Genomic DNA, 18,644 nt, shown 5'->3' with positions numbered 1-18,644 from the left:
TCTATTTTTTTCCGTTATCATTCTATTGATATTAAAAGAAATTGAAGGAGTTGAATGCACTCTAAAATTATTTTCTCTAAAGTTACACGGAAAATATATTTTTTTCAAGAGAGAAAAATAACAATAACAATAACTTTAAAATCTCAAAATGTTTTTGCCTTAAAAAATCGGTAATCCAAAAAGGCTTCCAAGAAAAATATAAGAGTGTAAGGATGTTTAAATATAAAAATCAAACAACAAAATTTACAAATTCGCGAGTTAGAAAGATCACCTACGAAAACATGATTAAATGAATTAAATGAATTATAAAAAACGATATTTAGATATTCAGATCAAAATAAAAAAATGGGTATTAGAGGGTTAAATGCTGCCAATTCGTTTACTTTTCCACGTTTCGTTCATTCAACGTTTTGGTATTCGACGTAGCTTCAAATGCTCTCAAAGTTTGCTGATAAATTTGGCCGAATTATGCAATTGGATTTTTTTTTCTCTGGATGGAATGCTCATGTTTCTTATTAGGGACCTTAGTGTAATACTTCATGAGGCATTAACTAATTGTCTTTATTTTCTTTAATGCATTCTATTTGGAAAAATGTTTCGGCATTTATGGTAACCCGTTCATATCAATTTATCAATTGTACATTAATCTCTGCTTCTTTCTCAACAGATGCATCTTCACTAACGTCGATCCGGAAACGGGCATTCCCAGCTCACAAGGCGAGCCACTGAAGACGTTGAAAACGTAAGTAAATCTTCTTCCATTACTATGTCCATTACCCCTAAAATCTGTCTCAATTTTCTCTTATCAGATACCGCAAGAAGCCCGGTCTAGGGGACTCACCCGTTGTCGGCATGCAGATGGGCATTCGCAAGGAAGGCACCGTTCGTCTCGGTGAGACGGTCTATGTCGGTTGCTAACATCCCCCGCGTTTCGGAGCTGCCGCCATCATCGTCATATTCGTCACTACTAGTTGCCATGCCACATCTGTATGTTCTTTTGTATTGATTTTTATGTTGTGAAGGGGATTGACGTGTGTTGGTTCACGTGATCGAACTCAGCACGGAAATCAGAAGGAGCTCGACAGTATTTTTTTGCTTTTTTAATGCAAATAAATTCTAACGTTATGTAGTTTGGGCGTGATCAATTGGAAAGAAAACTTCCTGGTGTATAACAATTTAACAATTTATTTTATAAAATAACACAAACTAAAATCATCCATAGTACACTGGATCTCCAAGGCTAACGTCACCAGGAATTCTCAAACCTAGATGGATACCAAATGCAGGTGACTCTCCAAACTCCGGTTTTCGTCGATAGCTGAAAGTTGGAACAATTAATACCCAAATCTTAGGTGTACCACGGATTATTCTCACCTTTTCAGTGTCTTCAACGGCTGCCCCTCCGCACTGCTGGTACCCTTCTGCGGATCAATATTCGTAAACACGCATCTCAAGCATGGCTTCACGTACTTGAACACCGTGCTTCCGATCTTCACCCATCGCCAATCATCTTCCGCGTAGGCTGGCGGACCCTTGACCACGAAGTTCGGTCTAAACTGCAGCACAGAAACCTTCTGATCCAGTCGGGTGTTCAAATCCTCCACTGTCGCCGTGTTGAACAGCATGTAACTGGTTTCATCCTGTAGCGCTCCCGTATCCTCGTCGCTTCTTTTCCGAGAAGTCTTATCCAATGGATAAAACATCAGCCGGTAGCCTTCCGGCTTATCCAGCAAATACGTCGACAACCACTTGGCTACCTCATCTCCGCAGTCCACCGTTGGAACCGTTTCACCCCAGACCACTCCCTTGATCGATTGTTGTTCGAACAATCTTCCAATCTGGATCGTTATGTCATCCATACCCGGCGCAGATAAAGTCATCTGCTTGAATCCATCGTCGAACTGCGGTTGAATCAGCACCATCTTCGGTTTCTGCCTCGCCGTGACCCATTTGCCCTCCAGATTCGTCACCATGAAGATCCGATCGCGCAACATGTTCCGCTGTGGTCCCAGATCGGAACAATTGACCCGACTAATCCGGATCGGAGCGCAGGACTTGATCGGGAACACGTAGATCTCGTTGATCTCTCCAGCTCGGCGCCATATCTTCGGCGGAGTGTTTTCGATCCTCTTCTTGATCTGATAAGCCCCAACCGCTCCAACGGCTACCGTTCCCACGCCGGCCGCCACCAGTAAGGCCTGCCTGGACGGACTAAGGCCGTTGAATTCCTCGACCAGTTCTGTGACCAATCAAAACCAATTAAAGTGCGCCCGTTAATCAATTATTCTGAATTTATATAACCCCGATGGTACCTACTGGACAACATTCTCGCTTTCGTTTCGCACACTTCGCACAGGTCTTCCAATCAACCACCAACGGACGACTACTGGAGTCGACGACGAGATCTTTGCAAACAAAAGACAAATCTTGCGATTCGCTCACACATGCGCGCGCGTTTCTTTCGCGTCAATCACCACCATACACAACCAACCGACGAAATCAACACTTATTATTATTTACGGTGCAAGCGAAGAAAACTGATAACGGTGGTGCGAGAAGCGCACGGAGATTTGCGTGACTAGCCTACGCTCTCTAGCCGTCGTCGTCTATCTTTGGACACTGACTAGCATTCAGCAGATAAGGGTATCTGCTCGGATCATACTAACAAGTTCCAGCAGGAGATTTGTACTGCTTAAGCGTTCTATGAGGTGTTTCTATCTATAGGCAATATTGGTTCCGGCCTTTGTAGAGGTTCTGTGACAGACTGTGGAAGTGTGGTATGTGCGGGTAGTTGAGTGGGCAAAAAATGTGTCAAAATAAAAACAACTGTTCTGCGCAGTTGCAGTGATTTGTTTGCAAATCTTTTGTCGTGGTGGTAGTGGATGGAGCTCTGAGCCGATGCGATGGATTTGGCAAATGATATTCAAACGTAATTTGAGCCCAATAATTAAGAATTTGCTACTAATTACTATTGTTATACCCACGAAAAGAGTAGTAAATAGACCTTAATTCCAGTCTAGTAATGTACAACAATGGGCTGCAAAACGGTGAGTCGATAAGGAGAGCGTCCAATATAGCTCTGGTCCTCACAAGTTCCTACCTCATGCTTCCACGGGTCAAACGATGACAAAGACCGCCAGCTAAGAGTTGTGTGTTTAGCTGGTAGTGCAGCCTGGGCACTGTTGTCCTTCTGACTTCAGCTAGATTGAGGAGGTACGATCCGAGCGTCTGTTCACCAAGGAGATGCGGCTCAAACAGCGTCTCTTCTGGCATCCAGCGGCTGAGTAAGAAACGCTGCACCACGCCCAGCTAGATCCAAGGTGGTAGCCCCATCAGCGTGGTCGTCCCAGTGTTGGTTGGGACGTTAAACAGAACTGGCACGATGGCCCTCCGGCGAGACAGGAGTGTTGGCGTAGGCCCAATAAGCCACCCGTAAAAATCCCCATTGCGAATAACATAGGAGAAAATATGACTCGATACAATCGGCGAAGAACCACGCGACGAAATAAGGACTACGATTGGAAACTTGGAACATGGAATTGCAAGTCACTAGGTTTCGCAGGATGTGACAGGATAATCTACGACGAACTACATCCCCGCAACTTCGACATCGTGGCGTTGCAGGAACTTTGCTGGACTGGACAGAAAGTGTGGGAAAGCGGGCATCAATGAACTGGGAACAGGGTTTATTGTGTTGGGCAAGATGCGACAATGTGTGATCGGGTAGCAGCCGATCAACGCAAGAATGTGTGTTCCTGAACAGGCCTAACATGCGCACTACCACTACCGTGGTCAACGAAGACGATACCTCATATACCGTGCCCGTGGTCAGCGTAGCTGTCAACGGTGGGAATGGGAAAAACAACAGCAAAAAGACAAAAAACTACTTGCTTGCTATAACGTGGCTAAAAGTATTTCTCTTTTCGTTTCTTTAATACACATTAAAATATAAGTTTCTCTTACATTTATTGAACATATGAACTTGTAAGTACACACTATTAAACACATAAATGGATTACCACTAATTGAAATTGTTAAACACAGATAGACAAAATTGATTGCGGATAGACATACAACAGGAAGTTGACACATAAAAAAAGGACTATAACCGTAAGTGGCTATTAAAATGACCATATAGTTGACAAACTAACCGACATAATAAAATCCGCAGCTTAAAGCATCATCCTAAAAAATCGGGTGTGCTAGAAAGGAGTCCGAAAATTCCTGCTGTCTCATCCACCGCAACAAACTTTAAGGGTTATAACCTCACAAGTGAGACATCGCCTGTCGAAATGCTAGGATCGAAGAAGGGATCCGACAGACGATCTAGCGTCGTTCGACAGCTGACAGAGGAGGAAAGTTCGGCAGCTGGTTGCTGTCCCCTATGTGATCGCCCTGACGTGGCCGATAAGTGGATGGTACAGTGCGAACTATGTGAGAAGTGGTTTCACTTCTCTTGTGCGAAGGTGAATAGTAGTGTAAAGGACAGAAGCTTTGCCTGCACTACATGCGCACTTCCTCCAGGCCCGGAATCCGTGAGGACGGGGGCATCCAGTACCAGTTCAACGAGGAGAAGGCTGGAGCTTTTACGACTGGAAGAGGAGAGGGAAATTCAGGAGAGGATCCTGAAGGAACACGCGGAAGAAGAGGCGGCTCTGCAGAAGAAGGCACAGGAGGAAGAGAAGGAGCGAAGGAAGAGGATAATGGAGGAGAAACTGGAGATAGCGAGAAGATACCTCGGCAAGAAGTACGAAGTGCTTCAGGAAGAGGAGCGGTCCAACGACGGTAAGAGCCGGAGAAGCAATGTCAGCACCCGGAGCAATCTCGACAACGTTCTGAAGTGGGTTGAGGATCATGATTTAGCCATGGCTACTGGATCCGGGACAAATCAAGTCCCCATCAGTTCCACGCTAATCACTGAAGCTGGCCACAAAGAAGCATCTGTCGAAATCTCAACCGACAGCATACTCCCGAATGCCGCTGTTCAGAGTGGCACCCGCACGACACCAGTAACAACTACCAGACCGTACAATTGTAACGACATCGCATCGTGGGGTATACTAGTTCCCCGTTCAGGTCAAAACCCAGTAAATCCACCAGCATGCCTACCCCCGCCACGATCGACGACCTCCCACACCCCAGCCTTTCTGGGAGCAGCCGAAATCTCGCCCCCACCGCCTCCTCAAGCTGGACTGCCGGCAACGTTTTCCATGAACATTTCCGCACCACACGTCAGCGAGAAATCCAGAGCAGACCTAGAGCGAGAACTACACGAAGTGCAGCAGCAGCTAGCCAACTTGAAGCGATCGTCGTCTGGGCAACATCATCCAAGTCCGACCAACAACAGTGCACCGGTGGTAGCAGTAACTACTAGCCTAAGTAACACTATGAGTACAGGTATGTCAAACTTGCTTGATTCGTCCCAGGTAGGGCAAGGAGTAGCTAGGCAGGCAGATATTCCGATCAATTATTCAGTAGGTACTCAGGCTGCAGGTTTAGCTCAGGGTGTTGCAATACGTACGTCACAAAATACAGTATTGAACTCTAACGCCTCACAGGCAGGGATGACAAGGGTTCCCAACCACTCCAATGACTATTCGTATCAGGGTGCCCCTTATGTGCAACCATCGCGACAATACGAACCTATTATTCTAAACTCTGTCAATCAGAATCCGATGTGCTCGGTCGGTTCTGTCGGTGGACATTTGTCGCGGCAGTTCGTGTCAAGCTTTTCGAATCCGTTAATTCAGCATTCGAGTGGTGCAGCTTCCATTCCGTTCGTCGCGAGTGTGCCTAGTGTTCCGAACCCTATCATCACGCCGTCAGTGTCAAGAAGAATTCCCAACGATCCTCCATCACTGGTGTGTGGGCCGAATTCCCAGCAAATTGCCGCAAGACACGTAGTTCCCAAAGAACTACCGGAATTCACAGGGGATCCTATAGACTGGCCGCTGTTCGTGAGCAGCTACACCAACTCAACGCGTATGTGTGGCTATACGGACGATGAGAACCTTATGCGGCTTCAACGCTGCTTGAAGGGAAATGCGAAGGAGGCAGTTCGAGGGCATCTTTACCACCCGTCATCTGTACCACAAGTTATGGCTACTTTGGAAACCCTCTTCGGACGACCGGAATTAATTGTGAAGTGCCTCATGAACAAAGTTCACGCAACACCAGCGCCGAAAGCGGAGAAGTTGGAAAGCCTCATCAGTTTCGGACTCGTCGTGCAGAATTTGTGCAGCCAGTTGCGGTCTATGGGTATGGATGCCCATTTGTCGAATCCCTCTCTGCTGCAGGAGCTAGTGGAGAAGCTGCCGGCCAACATCAAGCTGGACTGGGCTCTATATCAAAGACAAGTTCCGGTGGTGGATTTGAACGCTTTCGGCACGTATATGACAACGATTGTGTCAGCAGCCAGCAACGTCACATTCTACGCAGAACCGCTTCGTAAGCAGGAGAAGCCCAAGGGGAAGGATAAAGGATTCATCAATGCACATTCTTCAGAACCGGACCAGAAAATCAATCATGAGGTCCGAAAGGGAGATAGCAGTGCAATTTCAACCTACCAATCGAAGCCGTGTCTGATGTGTAAGAAAGACGGACACAAATTGAGGGACTGTAATAGTTTCAAGAACTTGTCATTAGAAAATCGTTGGAAGACTACGCAGCAGTTGAATCTATGTCGTCGCTGCCTGATTCCTCATGGTAAGTGGCCATGCAAAGCTACGGTATGTGGTGAAGGCAACTGCAATGAGCGGCATCATCAGCTACTGCACCCTGGGAAACCCCATGCACCGTCCTCCGAAGTTCCAACATCATCGAAGGGACATTCCACGTCTCTTCCGCCAGCGAACGTGAATGTTCATCGGCAACTGCCGTGTCCGGTACTTTTCCGCATACTCCCCGTGACACTACATGGGAAAACGGCATCAATCAACACTTTGGCATTCCTTGATGATGGATCGTCGTACACGTTGATGGAGAAAGGCTTAGCGGACGAGCTAGGCGTGGAAGGAGAAGCAGAACCTCTGTGTTTGCAGTGGACCAGTAATATCCAGCGAACTGAATGGGATTCATTAAACGTCCAGCTCGAAATCTCGGCTGCTGGCAAAGATCGAAAGCACTCGCTAGAATGTGTGCGGACTGTCGAAAGTTTGAATCTTCCACCACAATCGTTGGACTATGAGGGAATGGCCAGCAAGTTCGATTATCTCCAGGGCCTCCCCGTCGATAGCTACTCTGCTGCGGCTCCTCGTATATTAATCGGTGCCGACAACGCAAAACTGTTGCTGACTTTGAAGAAACGCGAAGGAAGATACTGCGAGCCAGTTGCAGCAAAAACAAGGCTTGGCTGGACGATATACGGCAAAGTGGAAGGATTCGACGGCCCCCCAGACCATCGCCTCCTTCACATATGCGCGTGTTCCTGCGACCAGCAGCTGCATGACGCAGTGAATGACTTCTTTTCCATAGAGAATGTTGGAGTCGCTCTCGTTCCGCTCCTGGAAGGTGAAGAAGATCGACGTTCGCGAGAGATACTAGAGGTTACAACAATGCGTACATCATCAGGTCGTTTCCAGACGGGGCTGTTATGGAAATTCGACTACTTCGAGTTTCCTGAGAATCGATACATGGCGGAGAAACGATTGATGTGCCTGGAACGGAGTTTATCGAAAAAGCCGGAACTATACGCCAACGTTCGGAAACAAATGCTCGATTATCAAACCAAAGGCTATGCTCATAGGCTGACTGAACAAGAAATCAGCAACAGTGATCCGAGAAGAGTGTGGTACTTGCCGCTAGGAGTAGTGCAAAATCCCAACAAACCTGGGAAAGTTCGAGTTGTGTGGGACGCTGCAGCAAAAACTGGAGGCGTTTCTTTGAACTCAATGCTGCTGAAAGGACCAGACTTGCTTACATCGTTACCGTCAGTGTTATTCCGTTTCCGTCAGCGAGAGGTTGCCATCACCGGCGACATTAGAGAAATGTTCCACCAGATCCTCATCCGTCCAGAGGACCGGCAAGCTCAACGATTCCTGTGGCGGGATAACCCTGAAGATCCTGTACAAGAATACGTAATGGACGTTGCGACATTCGGGTCGACATGCTCGCCGTCCTCCGCCCAGTACGTGAAAAACAAAAATGCTGAGGAATGGAAACAGGTTTATCCGGAGGCTGCTGCAGCAATTGTGGAGAACACATACGTGGATGACTACGCGAACAGTTCGGACACAGTAGAAGAAGCGGTTCGCGTAGCTCTTGAAGTGAAAAAGATCCATGCAAGTGCGGGTTTCGAAATACGGAATTGGCTTTCAAGCTCCGAGCAAGTTCTTCGACGGGTCGGGGAACAAAGTGAGCAAGTTGCGAAATCCTTTATTGCGGAGAAGGCTACTAGCTCAGAGCGAGTCCTTGGGCTGTCGTGGGTGCCAGAGAACGATGAGTTTACGTTTGCTTTCAGACTACGGCCGGACGTTCAGCAGCTACTAGCAGAAAAGCTTATGCCAACGAAGCGTCAGGTTCTCCAAGTAGTCATGAGTATCTTCGACCCCCTGGGGCTTGTGGCCGCGTTTGTCGTACAAGGCAAATGCTTGATCCAGGACATTTGGAGAGCCGGTGTGAACTGGGACGATTGTATTCCGGAAGATTTGCTTCATAACTGGCGGCGATGGGTTGAAGTGCTTCAAAATCTGGACCAAGTGAAGATACCTCGCTGCTACTTTCCTGGATATGATCCACGTTCTCTCGACAACCTCGAACTCCACGTATTCGTAGATGCGAGTGAAGCCGCGTATGCTTGTGCGGCTTATTTCCGGATTGTGGACCGCGGGCGGGTACGCTGTTCACTCGTATCCGCTAAAACAAAAGTAGCCCCCTTGAAGCCAATGTCAGTCCCTCGACTAGAACTGCAAGCCGCAGTCATCGGAGTTCGACTGATGAAGTCGGTTCAGGAGAATCACACATTACCGATCAGTCGTCGTGTCATCTGGGGAGACTCAAAAACAGTTCAGTCCTGGATTCGTTCAGACCAGCGAAAGTACAGGCAGTTTGTCGCATACAGAGTCAGCGAAATTTTGAACGCAACAAGTCTGGAGGAGTGGAGATGGGTCCCAACGCGGCTCAATGTCGCGGACGAAGCTACGAAGTGGGGAAAAGGGCTCTGCTTCAACTCAGAATCACTGTGGTTCATTGGGCCAGAATTCCTCTACGGGGACGAATCTGAGTGGCCAAATCAAGAGTTCTCTCCACCGGACACTCCAGAAGAGATGCGCTCAGTGCACGCTCACCATCATGCAAATCCAGTTTCGTTGGTCAACTATAAACGTTTCTCCAAGTTTCAACGGCTGCTGCGAACGGTTGGCTACGTTCTTCGGTTCATCGACCGCTGTAGGAAAAAATCTACCGAGCCTGGTGATGGGACTACCCTGTCAAGAGGAGAGTTATTGAAAGCAGAAATCGTTCTTTGGAAGCTAGTACAATCCGAAGAGTACCAGGAGGAATTGACAACGATCCGCAGAAACCAGCATCTACCAGCAGAACAGACTAAACGATTGGCAAAGAGGAGCCCATTACGAAAGCTGTCGGCATTTCTTGATGAGCACGGGGTGCTACGTATCGAAAGTAGGATTGGCGCTGCTGAATTCATCCCGTATGGTCCAAAGTATCCTGTAATTTTGCCGAAATCGCATCGTTTCACCATATTACTTGTGGAACATTTCCATCAGCGATACGCACACGGTTATGGAGAAACCGTGATCAACGAACTCCGCCAGATTTACCATATACCCAATGTAAGAACCGTTGTCCGGATGGTTGCGAGGAGATGTTTATGGTGCGCTGTGTATCGCGCTGTTCCAAAAGCACCACGAATGGCACCCCTTCCGGCTGCCAGAATAACTCCGTATGTTCGACCATTTACCTTCATCGGTATCGATTACTGTGGACCCTTTCTCATCCGAGTCGGCAGGAGCAATGTGAAGAGATGGGTGGTCCTCATTACATGCTTAACCATTCGGGCTGTCCATCTAGAAGTAGCATGTACTATGTCCACCGAATCCTGCAAAATGGCAATAAGGCGTTTTATATCGAGAAGAGGTGCCCCGCAGGAGATATACAGCGATCAGGGCACGAACTTCGTTGGAGCAAGCAAGGAGTTGCAGGCGGAAGCATCGGCAGTGAATCGTGCCTTAGCTGAGACATTCACCAACCGTCAAACACAGTGGCGGTTCAACCCTCCCGCTGCCCCACACATGGGTGGTGTGTGGGAACGAATGGTGCGAACCGTCAAAACCTCGTTAGAGACGCTATCAACCAGCAGAACACCGGATGAAGAGACGTTCCAAACGTTGTTGACAGAAGTAGAAGGAATCGTTAATTCTCGGCCTCTGACATTCGTTCCGCTGGGAGCTGAAGATGACGAAGCACTCACGCCGAATCACTTTTTGATGCTGAGTTCCAGCAGTGTAGTACAACCTCCACAGGACCCGGTAGACAATCCTGGGCCAACATTGCGAGCTAATTGGAATCTAATACGGAGCCTGTTGGATCAGTTTTGGCAAAAGTGGATCAAGGGATACTTGCCAACGATTTGTCGTCGTACAAAATGGTTCGACGATACCCCACCAGTGAAAGCTGGAGACCTGGTAGTCATTGTCGACGAAGGCGTCCGAAACAGCTGGCTACGTGGCAAGATCGTGAAAGTATCTCCTGGAAAAGATGGTAGAATTCGAGCAGTAGAGGTGCAGACTGTTAAGGGAATATTCCGGCGTCCAGTTACCAAAGTGGCAGTCCTTGATGTGGCTGTTAGAAGTATGGCTGAGGAAGACCAGCAGCAATACGGGTCGGGGAATGTTCCTGAACAGGCCTAACATGCGCACTACCACTACCGTGGTCAACGAAGACGATACCTCATATACCGTGCCCGTGGTCAGCGTAGCTGTCAACGGTGGGAATGGGAAAAACAACAGCAAAAAGACAAAAAACTACTTGCTTGCTATAACGTGGCTAAAAGTATTTCTCTTTTCGTTTCTTTAATACACATTAAAATATAAGTTTCTCTTACATTTATTGAACATATGAACATGTAAGTACACACTATTAAACACATAAATGGATTACCACTAATTGAAATTGTTAAACACAGATAGACAAAATTGATTGCGGATAGACATACAACAGGAAGTTGACACATAAAAAAAGGACTATAACCGTAAGTGGCTATTAAAATGACCATATAATTGACAAACTAACCGACATAATAAAATCCGCAGCTTAAAGCATCATCCTAAAAAATCGGGTGTGCTAGAAAGGAGTCCGAAAATTCCTGCTGTCTCATCCACCGCAACAATGTGCATGTTAAGAGTTAAGGGTCGTTTCTTCAACTACAGCATCACCAACGTCCACTGCCCACACGAAGGGAGACCTGATGACGAGAAAGAAGCGTTCTACGCGCAGTTAGAGCAAACATACGATGGTTGCTCGCCGCGTGACGTGAAAACCGTTGTCGGCGACATGAACGCGCAGGTAGGAAGGGAGGAAATGTAGAGACCGGTAATCGGGCGAAACAGCCTGCACGGCCAGCGATGCGTAAACTTTGCAGCCTCCCGTGGTATGGTAGTCCGAAGTACCTTCTTCCCACGCAAAGATATTCACAAAGCCACCTGGAGATCACCCGACCATCAAACAGAAAACCCAATCGACCACGTTCCAATAAACGGTAAATTCTTCTCGAATATAACCAATGTCCGCACATAGGATACTGCAAGATGACGTCACGAAGCCGTGCACTGACAGTTCAGCGAGCTTGTTTACATGGACTTAGTCTCTGGCGGAGATCCGGCAAAACTGTTTTCCGATATAATTTCAGTAAAACGGTAATTAGACGATTGGTTTTGTACTAGTAGAGTTGAATACCTATAATTGATATTTCCGTACCATAATGGTTTCGGGATAGAAATCGTAAATTTAACTTTCGCCGCTCGTTAAAAATTCTAACACCTAGTAAACAAGCTCATCAGGTGCTTGCAGTACCCTATATCGCAGTGCGAATATACACTGAAATGAAAACTCCATTATTTTTTATGTGCGCAAATCAGATAAAGCGAATCTGTTTAAAAAATCCCCATTTTATGTGCGGCATTAAGATTGTAAAGTGCTTGCATTGAAAATAATTGTGTTGCACATATTTTCCATATGCACAGGGAACGTTCAAAAATTACGTCCAACATTTGGGGGAGGGGGGGGGGGTCTAGAAAAGTGTGACAGTACGTGTATAAGGTATAGGAAAATAGCGTGACAGAGGGGGGAGGGGGGGTCTAGAAATCCCAAAAAATGATGGACGTAATATTTGAATCGTCCCACAGCTATGAAATCTAAAAATGATACATTTACATCCTATATTAGCTGAAAATAAATTTTGAGTGTATCGACTGATAATTCAAAACATGTCAATAATCGAAAAAATGGCGGAGCAAGAGGAACGTTTCGTGACGCTGGCCTAATTAAAGGTCGATATTTTAGGACCCCCGATCGAATTGCTGAAGGTTTTTGAAGGTAATGTATGTTAATTATATTACTGTACGTTTATACAAATAATATATGCCAACAGATCGAGGTTACGACGCTGCAAAACTCGTCACAGTAACCAAGGACGAGCTGTCGGATGATTTGTCCGAATCCGGCCTGAACTTCAACGTTGACGAAATCTACCAGCGCCTTTTCGTATGGAGGCAAGAATCTGTAAGTATTCCTTATTGGTTAATGAAATTGCTTTAAATTAAAATAAATGTTTTTTTTTATTTTCAGGGTTTCGAAATTATCAGCTTCGCGCAGGTGGAAGTGCTGGAAGACTGGTCGGGTCACGAACCAGTGGAAACGGATGGTGAAACGGATCCCGACAACAGCTCCAGTGACACTCGCGCCTCTGTTATCTTCCGGGGAGAAAGCTCCGGCACACAGAAGCCCGACCTAGAGCCCGACGAGCCAGAAAACGGCACCTCATCGGCAGAAAACCCAGCTCCATTGTGCACATCAACCCGGACGCCAACTACAGAAACACCACAGGCAAAAGTTGAACTACCACCAGAGGCGATCCCCCAATCTTCCGTACCTTCAGTATCAGTAGGAATCTCGTCCGTTCGCCCACACCGAGCATCTATTTCGTTCGGCCCGGACCAACTGGTTGCCCTGTTGGAAAGCTCCATCACCGGAAAATCGCTTCTGGAAAGAGCTAAGCAAGACGACTTTTCTACACATAGCCAAAAAGAGCTCGTAGGGAGTCTGTTTTCTCGGTAGGGCGATGGAAGTGCGAGTGAAAAATCCGGGATCAGAATCGCGCTTCAATATTCGTCGGTCAGTCGGTTTTCTCGATAGGGCGATGGAAGTGCGAGTGAAAAATCCGGGTTCAGAATCGCGCTACAATAATCGTAGATCAGTCGGTTTCCACGGTAGGGCGATGGAAACGCGAGCACGAAATCCGGGATCAGTGGTCATCGTGATCAAATAAATCATAATCGTGATGAAGACCGCGACGTGTATTTCCATATAACTAGTGGATCATATCACCTAACAGAGGTGGCTCCTAGATCCACACCTTACCCTACCCTACTAACCACCATTCCTTCCCGTGACAACTGTGGGGATGCTGTGGATTCCACGGTTTCTAGTAGCAACGGTTGTCGAACTAACATTCCTTCCCTTTCTTGATGACCGTAAGGACGTGACCAGCGCCGTTATTGACTTTAAATAGCTGAAATCTCGAATTGTGCACATTGAGAATGGTTAGCTAGTCCCAAGCTTTCACATTCATTGGCTCTCTGTGCAACTTCGATTGTTCTGGTCAATCACGGAGTAGCAACTACGATGTGTACGGTTTTCTTTGCTTTGCTTTGCTTTGCTTTGCATAGCCAAAAAGAGCTCGTAGGCATTGTGGCGGAACACCACCTGAGCCTAGGAATCAAAACAACGGAGGACACATTGAATAACTACGCCACAGCTATTGTGCTGCTATTCAAACAGGAGAAAAAGGTATGTTATTATATTGCTGCTTTGGCGCAGTATTCAAGTTACGTAACGCAACAATATTGGTCATTTAAGACTCGATTCTTGTAAGGGTTCGTTCAAATGTTATGTAACGCCAAGGGGGAGGGAGGGGGTCTGGCGCTGTGTTACGCTTCATACAAAATTTCAAAATTTCCCGTACAAAAGTTGTTACGTGGGGGAGGGAGGACGTCTAAAATTGTCAAATTTTGCGTTACGTAATTTTTGAATGAACACTAACGCGTTTTGTATGAAAACCATTTTTTGTATGGATCGTATAATAACGCTACGCTAGACTTTTAATCGTTACGTAATTTGCATACGATGCCTTTGTACATTAATGTAATAAATCATTGTAAGCAACACATTTACAGCTCAAATTTGCTTTTACTGGAGGCATGCTTAACTTCCAATACGTAGTCTTGTACGTAGTTGCTCTGGAAAGAGGTATTCTACGCGTAATCCGTACCGGTAATCTTTCCTATTTGCATTCATGCGACACAACTCCATAGTTTGTCCCAATCTCAAAATTGATTATTTTCCCTCTTTCGCTCACCGATATTTTCAAAAACAGACATAGCTAAGAATCGATGCACACGGGCAGCGCGTCCACGCAGCATGCAGCACGCAATGTTATCGCATACCCCATAGGGACGCAGCGGTCATTAACGCTCGTGTGCATCGGCTCTACGAATGCATCATAGACTGCTGCATCGACCCACCGAGGGTAGTTTGGGAAGATTCAAATATCACGTCCATCATTTTTTGGGATTTCTAGACCCCCCCTCCCCCCTCTGTCACGCTATTTTCCTATACCTTATACACGTACTGTCACACTTTTCTAGACCCCCCCCTCCCCCAAATGTTGGACGTAATTTTTGAACGTTCCCTTTGTCCAAATAAATGTTGGGCCATGTTGGGTAAACTCCGATTACGTAAAAAAAACTTACAAAAATCGCGTTTGGGCTAAATCAACCTGCCTTTGATATTTTTTTTAGTTGGAATTAAATGCAAACTAACTACCGAATGTAAGTTTAATCAATTTACCCAAATTTGGTTTATTGGGCCAAAATAAAGTTGCTTAAAAATAATCTAATTTGGGTAGTTTAGCGATTCCGTGTAGGTGATTCGATAGTCAAAACATTTGACAGTTTGATTCAACCAGTTGAAAACAAAACAAATTAAGAATTTTTCACTGTTGGTGTAAATCGTTAAAATATTCTAAATTCATTTACTTCTACAAATTTATGATCAATTGACTCATGCCTTTGTAAGCTACATGCACGGTTTTGCTCAATATCAAATATAATAAACACCAATCTGTTTATAGGAATCGTATTTCATCCCACGGAGTGGTGGAAAATGGAACCCAGGCGGAAAACTGTACAACCGAATTTTCAATCTCAAACAAAAGCGAGCAACGCGGGAGAAATTCGAAGAATCACGTCGATCTAAGAAATTGAAACCAGGTCCCCTGGAAATTCCGGATTCAGATGGTGATGAGGCATTCACTTGGCTTCAACTGAACATTCAACCGTGGAACACAACATTGGCTAAATGGACCACCAGCTTCAATAAGAGGAAACACAACCTTCAGAACCCACTTGCAATCGATACAGTTTTGAAAACATTCCGTCACTACAGACAAGATCACGGCTATCAGCTTGTAAGTAAAAAAGAATATTAAAAAAGCATCATGAATACTAATAGGCATTTTCTCTGTTTAACCGTAGTGTGGCCAGCAAAAAAAACACCCGTAGAAGGCCGGCAGGGTACCCGGGTACCCACGCAATGGAAATGATCATATCTCAGCGATTTTTCCACCGATTTTAAAAGTTTTTGCCTCATTCAACTCAGAAACTCATTATCTATCGAGATCGTATTTGGTTAGACCGGTCCGATCACCATAGGTACCGGAAAATCCGGATTTCGGGATCCCTGTTTTTATACAATAGAATATACGGGATTTTCGGTAGGTTAGTAGCAATTTCGGTACCAAGCATCGTAAAATTGCTTTGGCATATTGTATCTGACCGGCAGGGAATCATAAAACGTGTTGACTTTGAAACTGTGATTTCGGAACACGCTTCCCGTGAGGCCATGGTTGACCATAAACACTTTAAGGTATCCTAGCCTTATCAATGTGGGTTTCAATATGGTATAAGGACATGCTCCCAAAAATATGGATTTTCCGAAAACCACGGTGATTAGATCGGTCTAACCAAATATTTTCCCGATAGATGATGAGTTTCTGAATTGAATGAGCTAAAAATTTCCAAAATCGATGAAAAATTGACGGAGATATGATCATTTCAATTTCGTGGGTACCCGGGTACCCTGCCGGCCTTCCACGTAATAAAAAAATGCAGGAGCCCCTCCCCCTGCCCCTCCTCCCTTTAAAATTTGGTCAACCCCAGTAATAGATGTATATTCACGAGTTCTAAGATCTAACAGAGTTCCAACATCCTGGTCTCAATAACCATTAAAATATCGAGATTTGAAATTGAAAAAGGTACCCGGGTACCCTGCCGGCCACATAAGTGTTAAGATTGACGCAGATTTCCATTCGTTGTATTCATCGGCGAGTGAGGGGCTGATTCGCTTGGAGAAGGACTTAGCAGTACTTATTGAACAGGTATCTACAAAGTACAAGGATGATCATTCATCGATGCTGGTGTCCTTACTGGAGCGGACTGATTGTAGCAGAGGTAATTTAAAATTCAAAGCAATGAAAGTTGCAAATGCTTTCACGACAATATCAGTAGCAATAGGGTCTTGTACCATTTAGGCAGATGCTCTTATTTTGAGTACTTGTTGTGATTGTGTATACAGTATCTAACCGCGAGAACATTCTAGTCAAATGATTTATTCCTGACTTCTTCTTCTTCTGGGCGTAACGTCCCAACTGGAACAAATCCTGTCTCAGTACAGTAGACGTTCGGTCGGTGCAAGTTGTTTAACTGCAATGCTTTTTAACTGCAAGTCCGGTAAGTGCAACAAATTTGCAGTTATCGCATCGCTATCCGTCGAACCGGTGCGCCAAGTTAGCCCAAATGAACAATTGAATGAATTTTACGTTCATTTAACGTCAAGGAACTGTCCATTAATTACGTAAGGGAATTTTTACGATTTTTCGACACCCCCTCTCTCCCTTGTAAGATTTTTCGTATGAGAACCCAAATATTTTTGTAGGGCGCGTAAGATTTCTCCATCCCCCCCACCCTTACGTAATTAATGGACAACCCCCAATTGACGGGTTGTTGACGCCTGTCTGACGTTGCAGTTATCAAATTTTGTGAAACGTTAACATGTTGCAGTTATCAAATGTCTACTGTATTCAATAATGTTCAATGATAGACAATTGTTATTATTGACTATGTTAATTATTTATATACTTCCTGATATACTTATTAATTCACACAAACATATATCTTTTCAGATTCTCAATTTTGTGCCGTCTTGATTCTGCTTAATAACATTCTTCCACCAACCAAAATATCTAAGGACTTCAAGCCAACGACTTTGGTGGCCCAGGAAGATATCATACTGTTCGTCAGTACAGCACTGCCCATAATCGCATAAGAGTAACATTCGACAAAAGTAGGCATTGGAGAAAATGGTGCCCAAAGATTCAACTTTTAATAATATGAAAATGAACCTAAATTTTAAAAATTTCTCATAAATTCGTAATCAATCGTTTGGTAATAAATTTTTCTACAGCACATCTTATATGCTAGACGAATGGTTAGAAAAATAATTGGACCTGATTATGATTGATAACACGCTTCAAAGCCAGTCTATTTCTTCAGTGTGACTGTTATGCGGTTACATTGGTCAATGAGACAAAATGACTTGGTATTTTTTTCATAAATCCTAGAACAAACTTGAAATTTTTATTCAGGTAATCGAAAGTACTTGTGATTTGATGATGATCGCCGAATTAACTCAAAACCAGCAAAAAATGCGAATGTTACAATTATGCAGTTATGGGCAGAGCAGAAGGCATTCGTGCCAAAGTCGATGAAGTCTATTCAATGTACAATGATTGGGGCCTCCCACCGACAGTGAAATTGGTATTCGTTGGGTCCGGTGCAGCATCGTTTACTGGCCAGTTCTACGTTGTGTACAAGGATCTTGTGTTCGAAGCAGAATTTGTAGCAAGAGCACTGGATATTCTGGTTAAAACAACGCTCGTGTTTGGACTACAATTTTCTCGAGTAACTCGTTTGGTCTGGAACTTTATTTGCACGCACTTCTACGAGATACCTGGATTGGCAAAGTACGCGTCTGTTTTGAAATTCATCGATCAACTGAACAAAAATCAATAGACAGAATGTTCGGTTGCATGATAAGCGAATGTCCGGCTGTGTTTTCATCGCCAAGAGAATATGTCACGCACCTCAGAGAGTTCCACAGAGTACCAAGAGAATATGTTTACCGATGTACTTTTCCAAGATGCTTCCAGAAAACCACAAATTGGTACATTTTCAAGCGACACGTACTTCAACACGATAAAAGTGCTACAGATCATCCGTCATCGGTCAATCAAGATGCGGTTGCTGAGGTAGAAGTAGAAGTTCCTGAGGAAGATGCACCATTTCCAAAAATAC

At 45.2% G+C, this 18,644-nt stretch overlaps 2 protein-coding genes and 1 long non-coding RNA gene across 3 annotated transcripts; 2 read left to right on the top strand and 1 right to left on the bottom strand.

Moving 5' to 3' along the window:
- Positions 1–6: 6 nt before the first annotated feature.
- LOC134284627 (uncharacterized) lies at positions 7–1,129 on the top strand. Its single transcript, XR_009995846.1, has 2 exons — positions 7–742; positions 810–1,129. It is a non-coding gene; the product is annotated as an uncharacterized LOC134284627 (long non-coding RNA).
- Positions 1,130–1,167: 38 nt separating this feature from the next.
- On the bottom strand, positions 1,168–2,471 carry LOC109402079 (mitochondrial amidoxime-reducing component 1). Its single transcript, XM_019674692.3, has 3 exons — positions 2,317–2,471; positions 1,375–2,239; positions 1,168–1,318 (listed from the first exon to the last, which is right to left on the bottom strand). Exons 1-3 carry the CDS (start codon positions 2,324–2,326, stop codon positions 1,213–1,215), a joined length of 981 nt encoding a protein of 326 aa, XP_019530237.2. The 5' UTR covers positions 2,327–2,471; the 3' UTR covers positions 1,168–1,212.
- A 1,821-nt stretch (positions 2,472–4,292) lies between these two features.
- On the top strand, positions 4,293–10,865 carry LOC134284626 (uncharacterized). The gene has a single exon (XM_062843615.1). It carries the CDS (start codon positions 4,293–4,295, stop codon positions 10,863–10,865), a length of 6,573 nt encoding a protein of 2,190 aa, XP_062699599.1.
- The last annotated feature ends 7,779 nt before the right edge of the window (positions 10,866–18,644 follow it).

Source organism: Aedes albopictus, unplaced genomic scaffold (assembly GCF_035046485.1).
Source record: "Aedes albopictus strain Foshan unplaced genomic scaffold, AalbF5 HiC_scaffold_360, whole genome shotgun sequence".
In the NCBI taxonomy this organism is placed as follows: Eukaryota; Metazoa; Arthropoda; class Insecta; order Diptera; family Culicidae; genus Aedes; species Aedes albopictus.
This window is presented reverse-complemented; position numbering and strand designations above follow the sequence as displayed.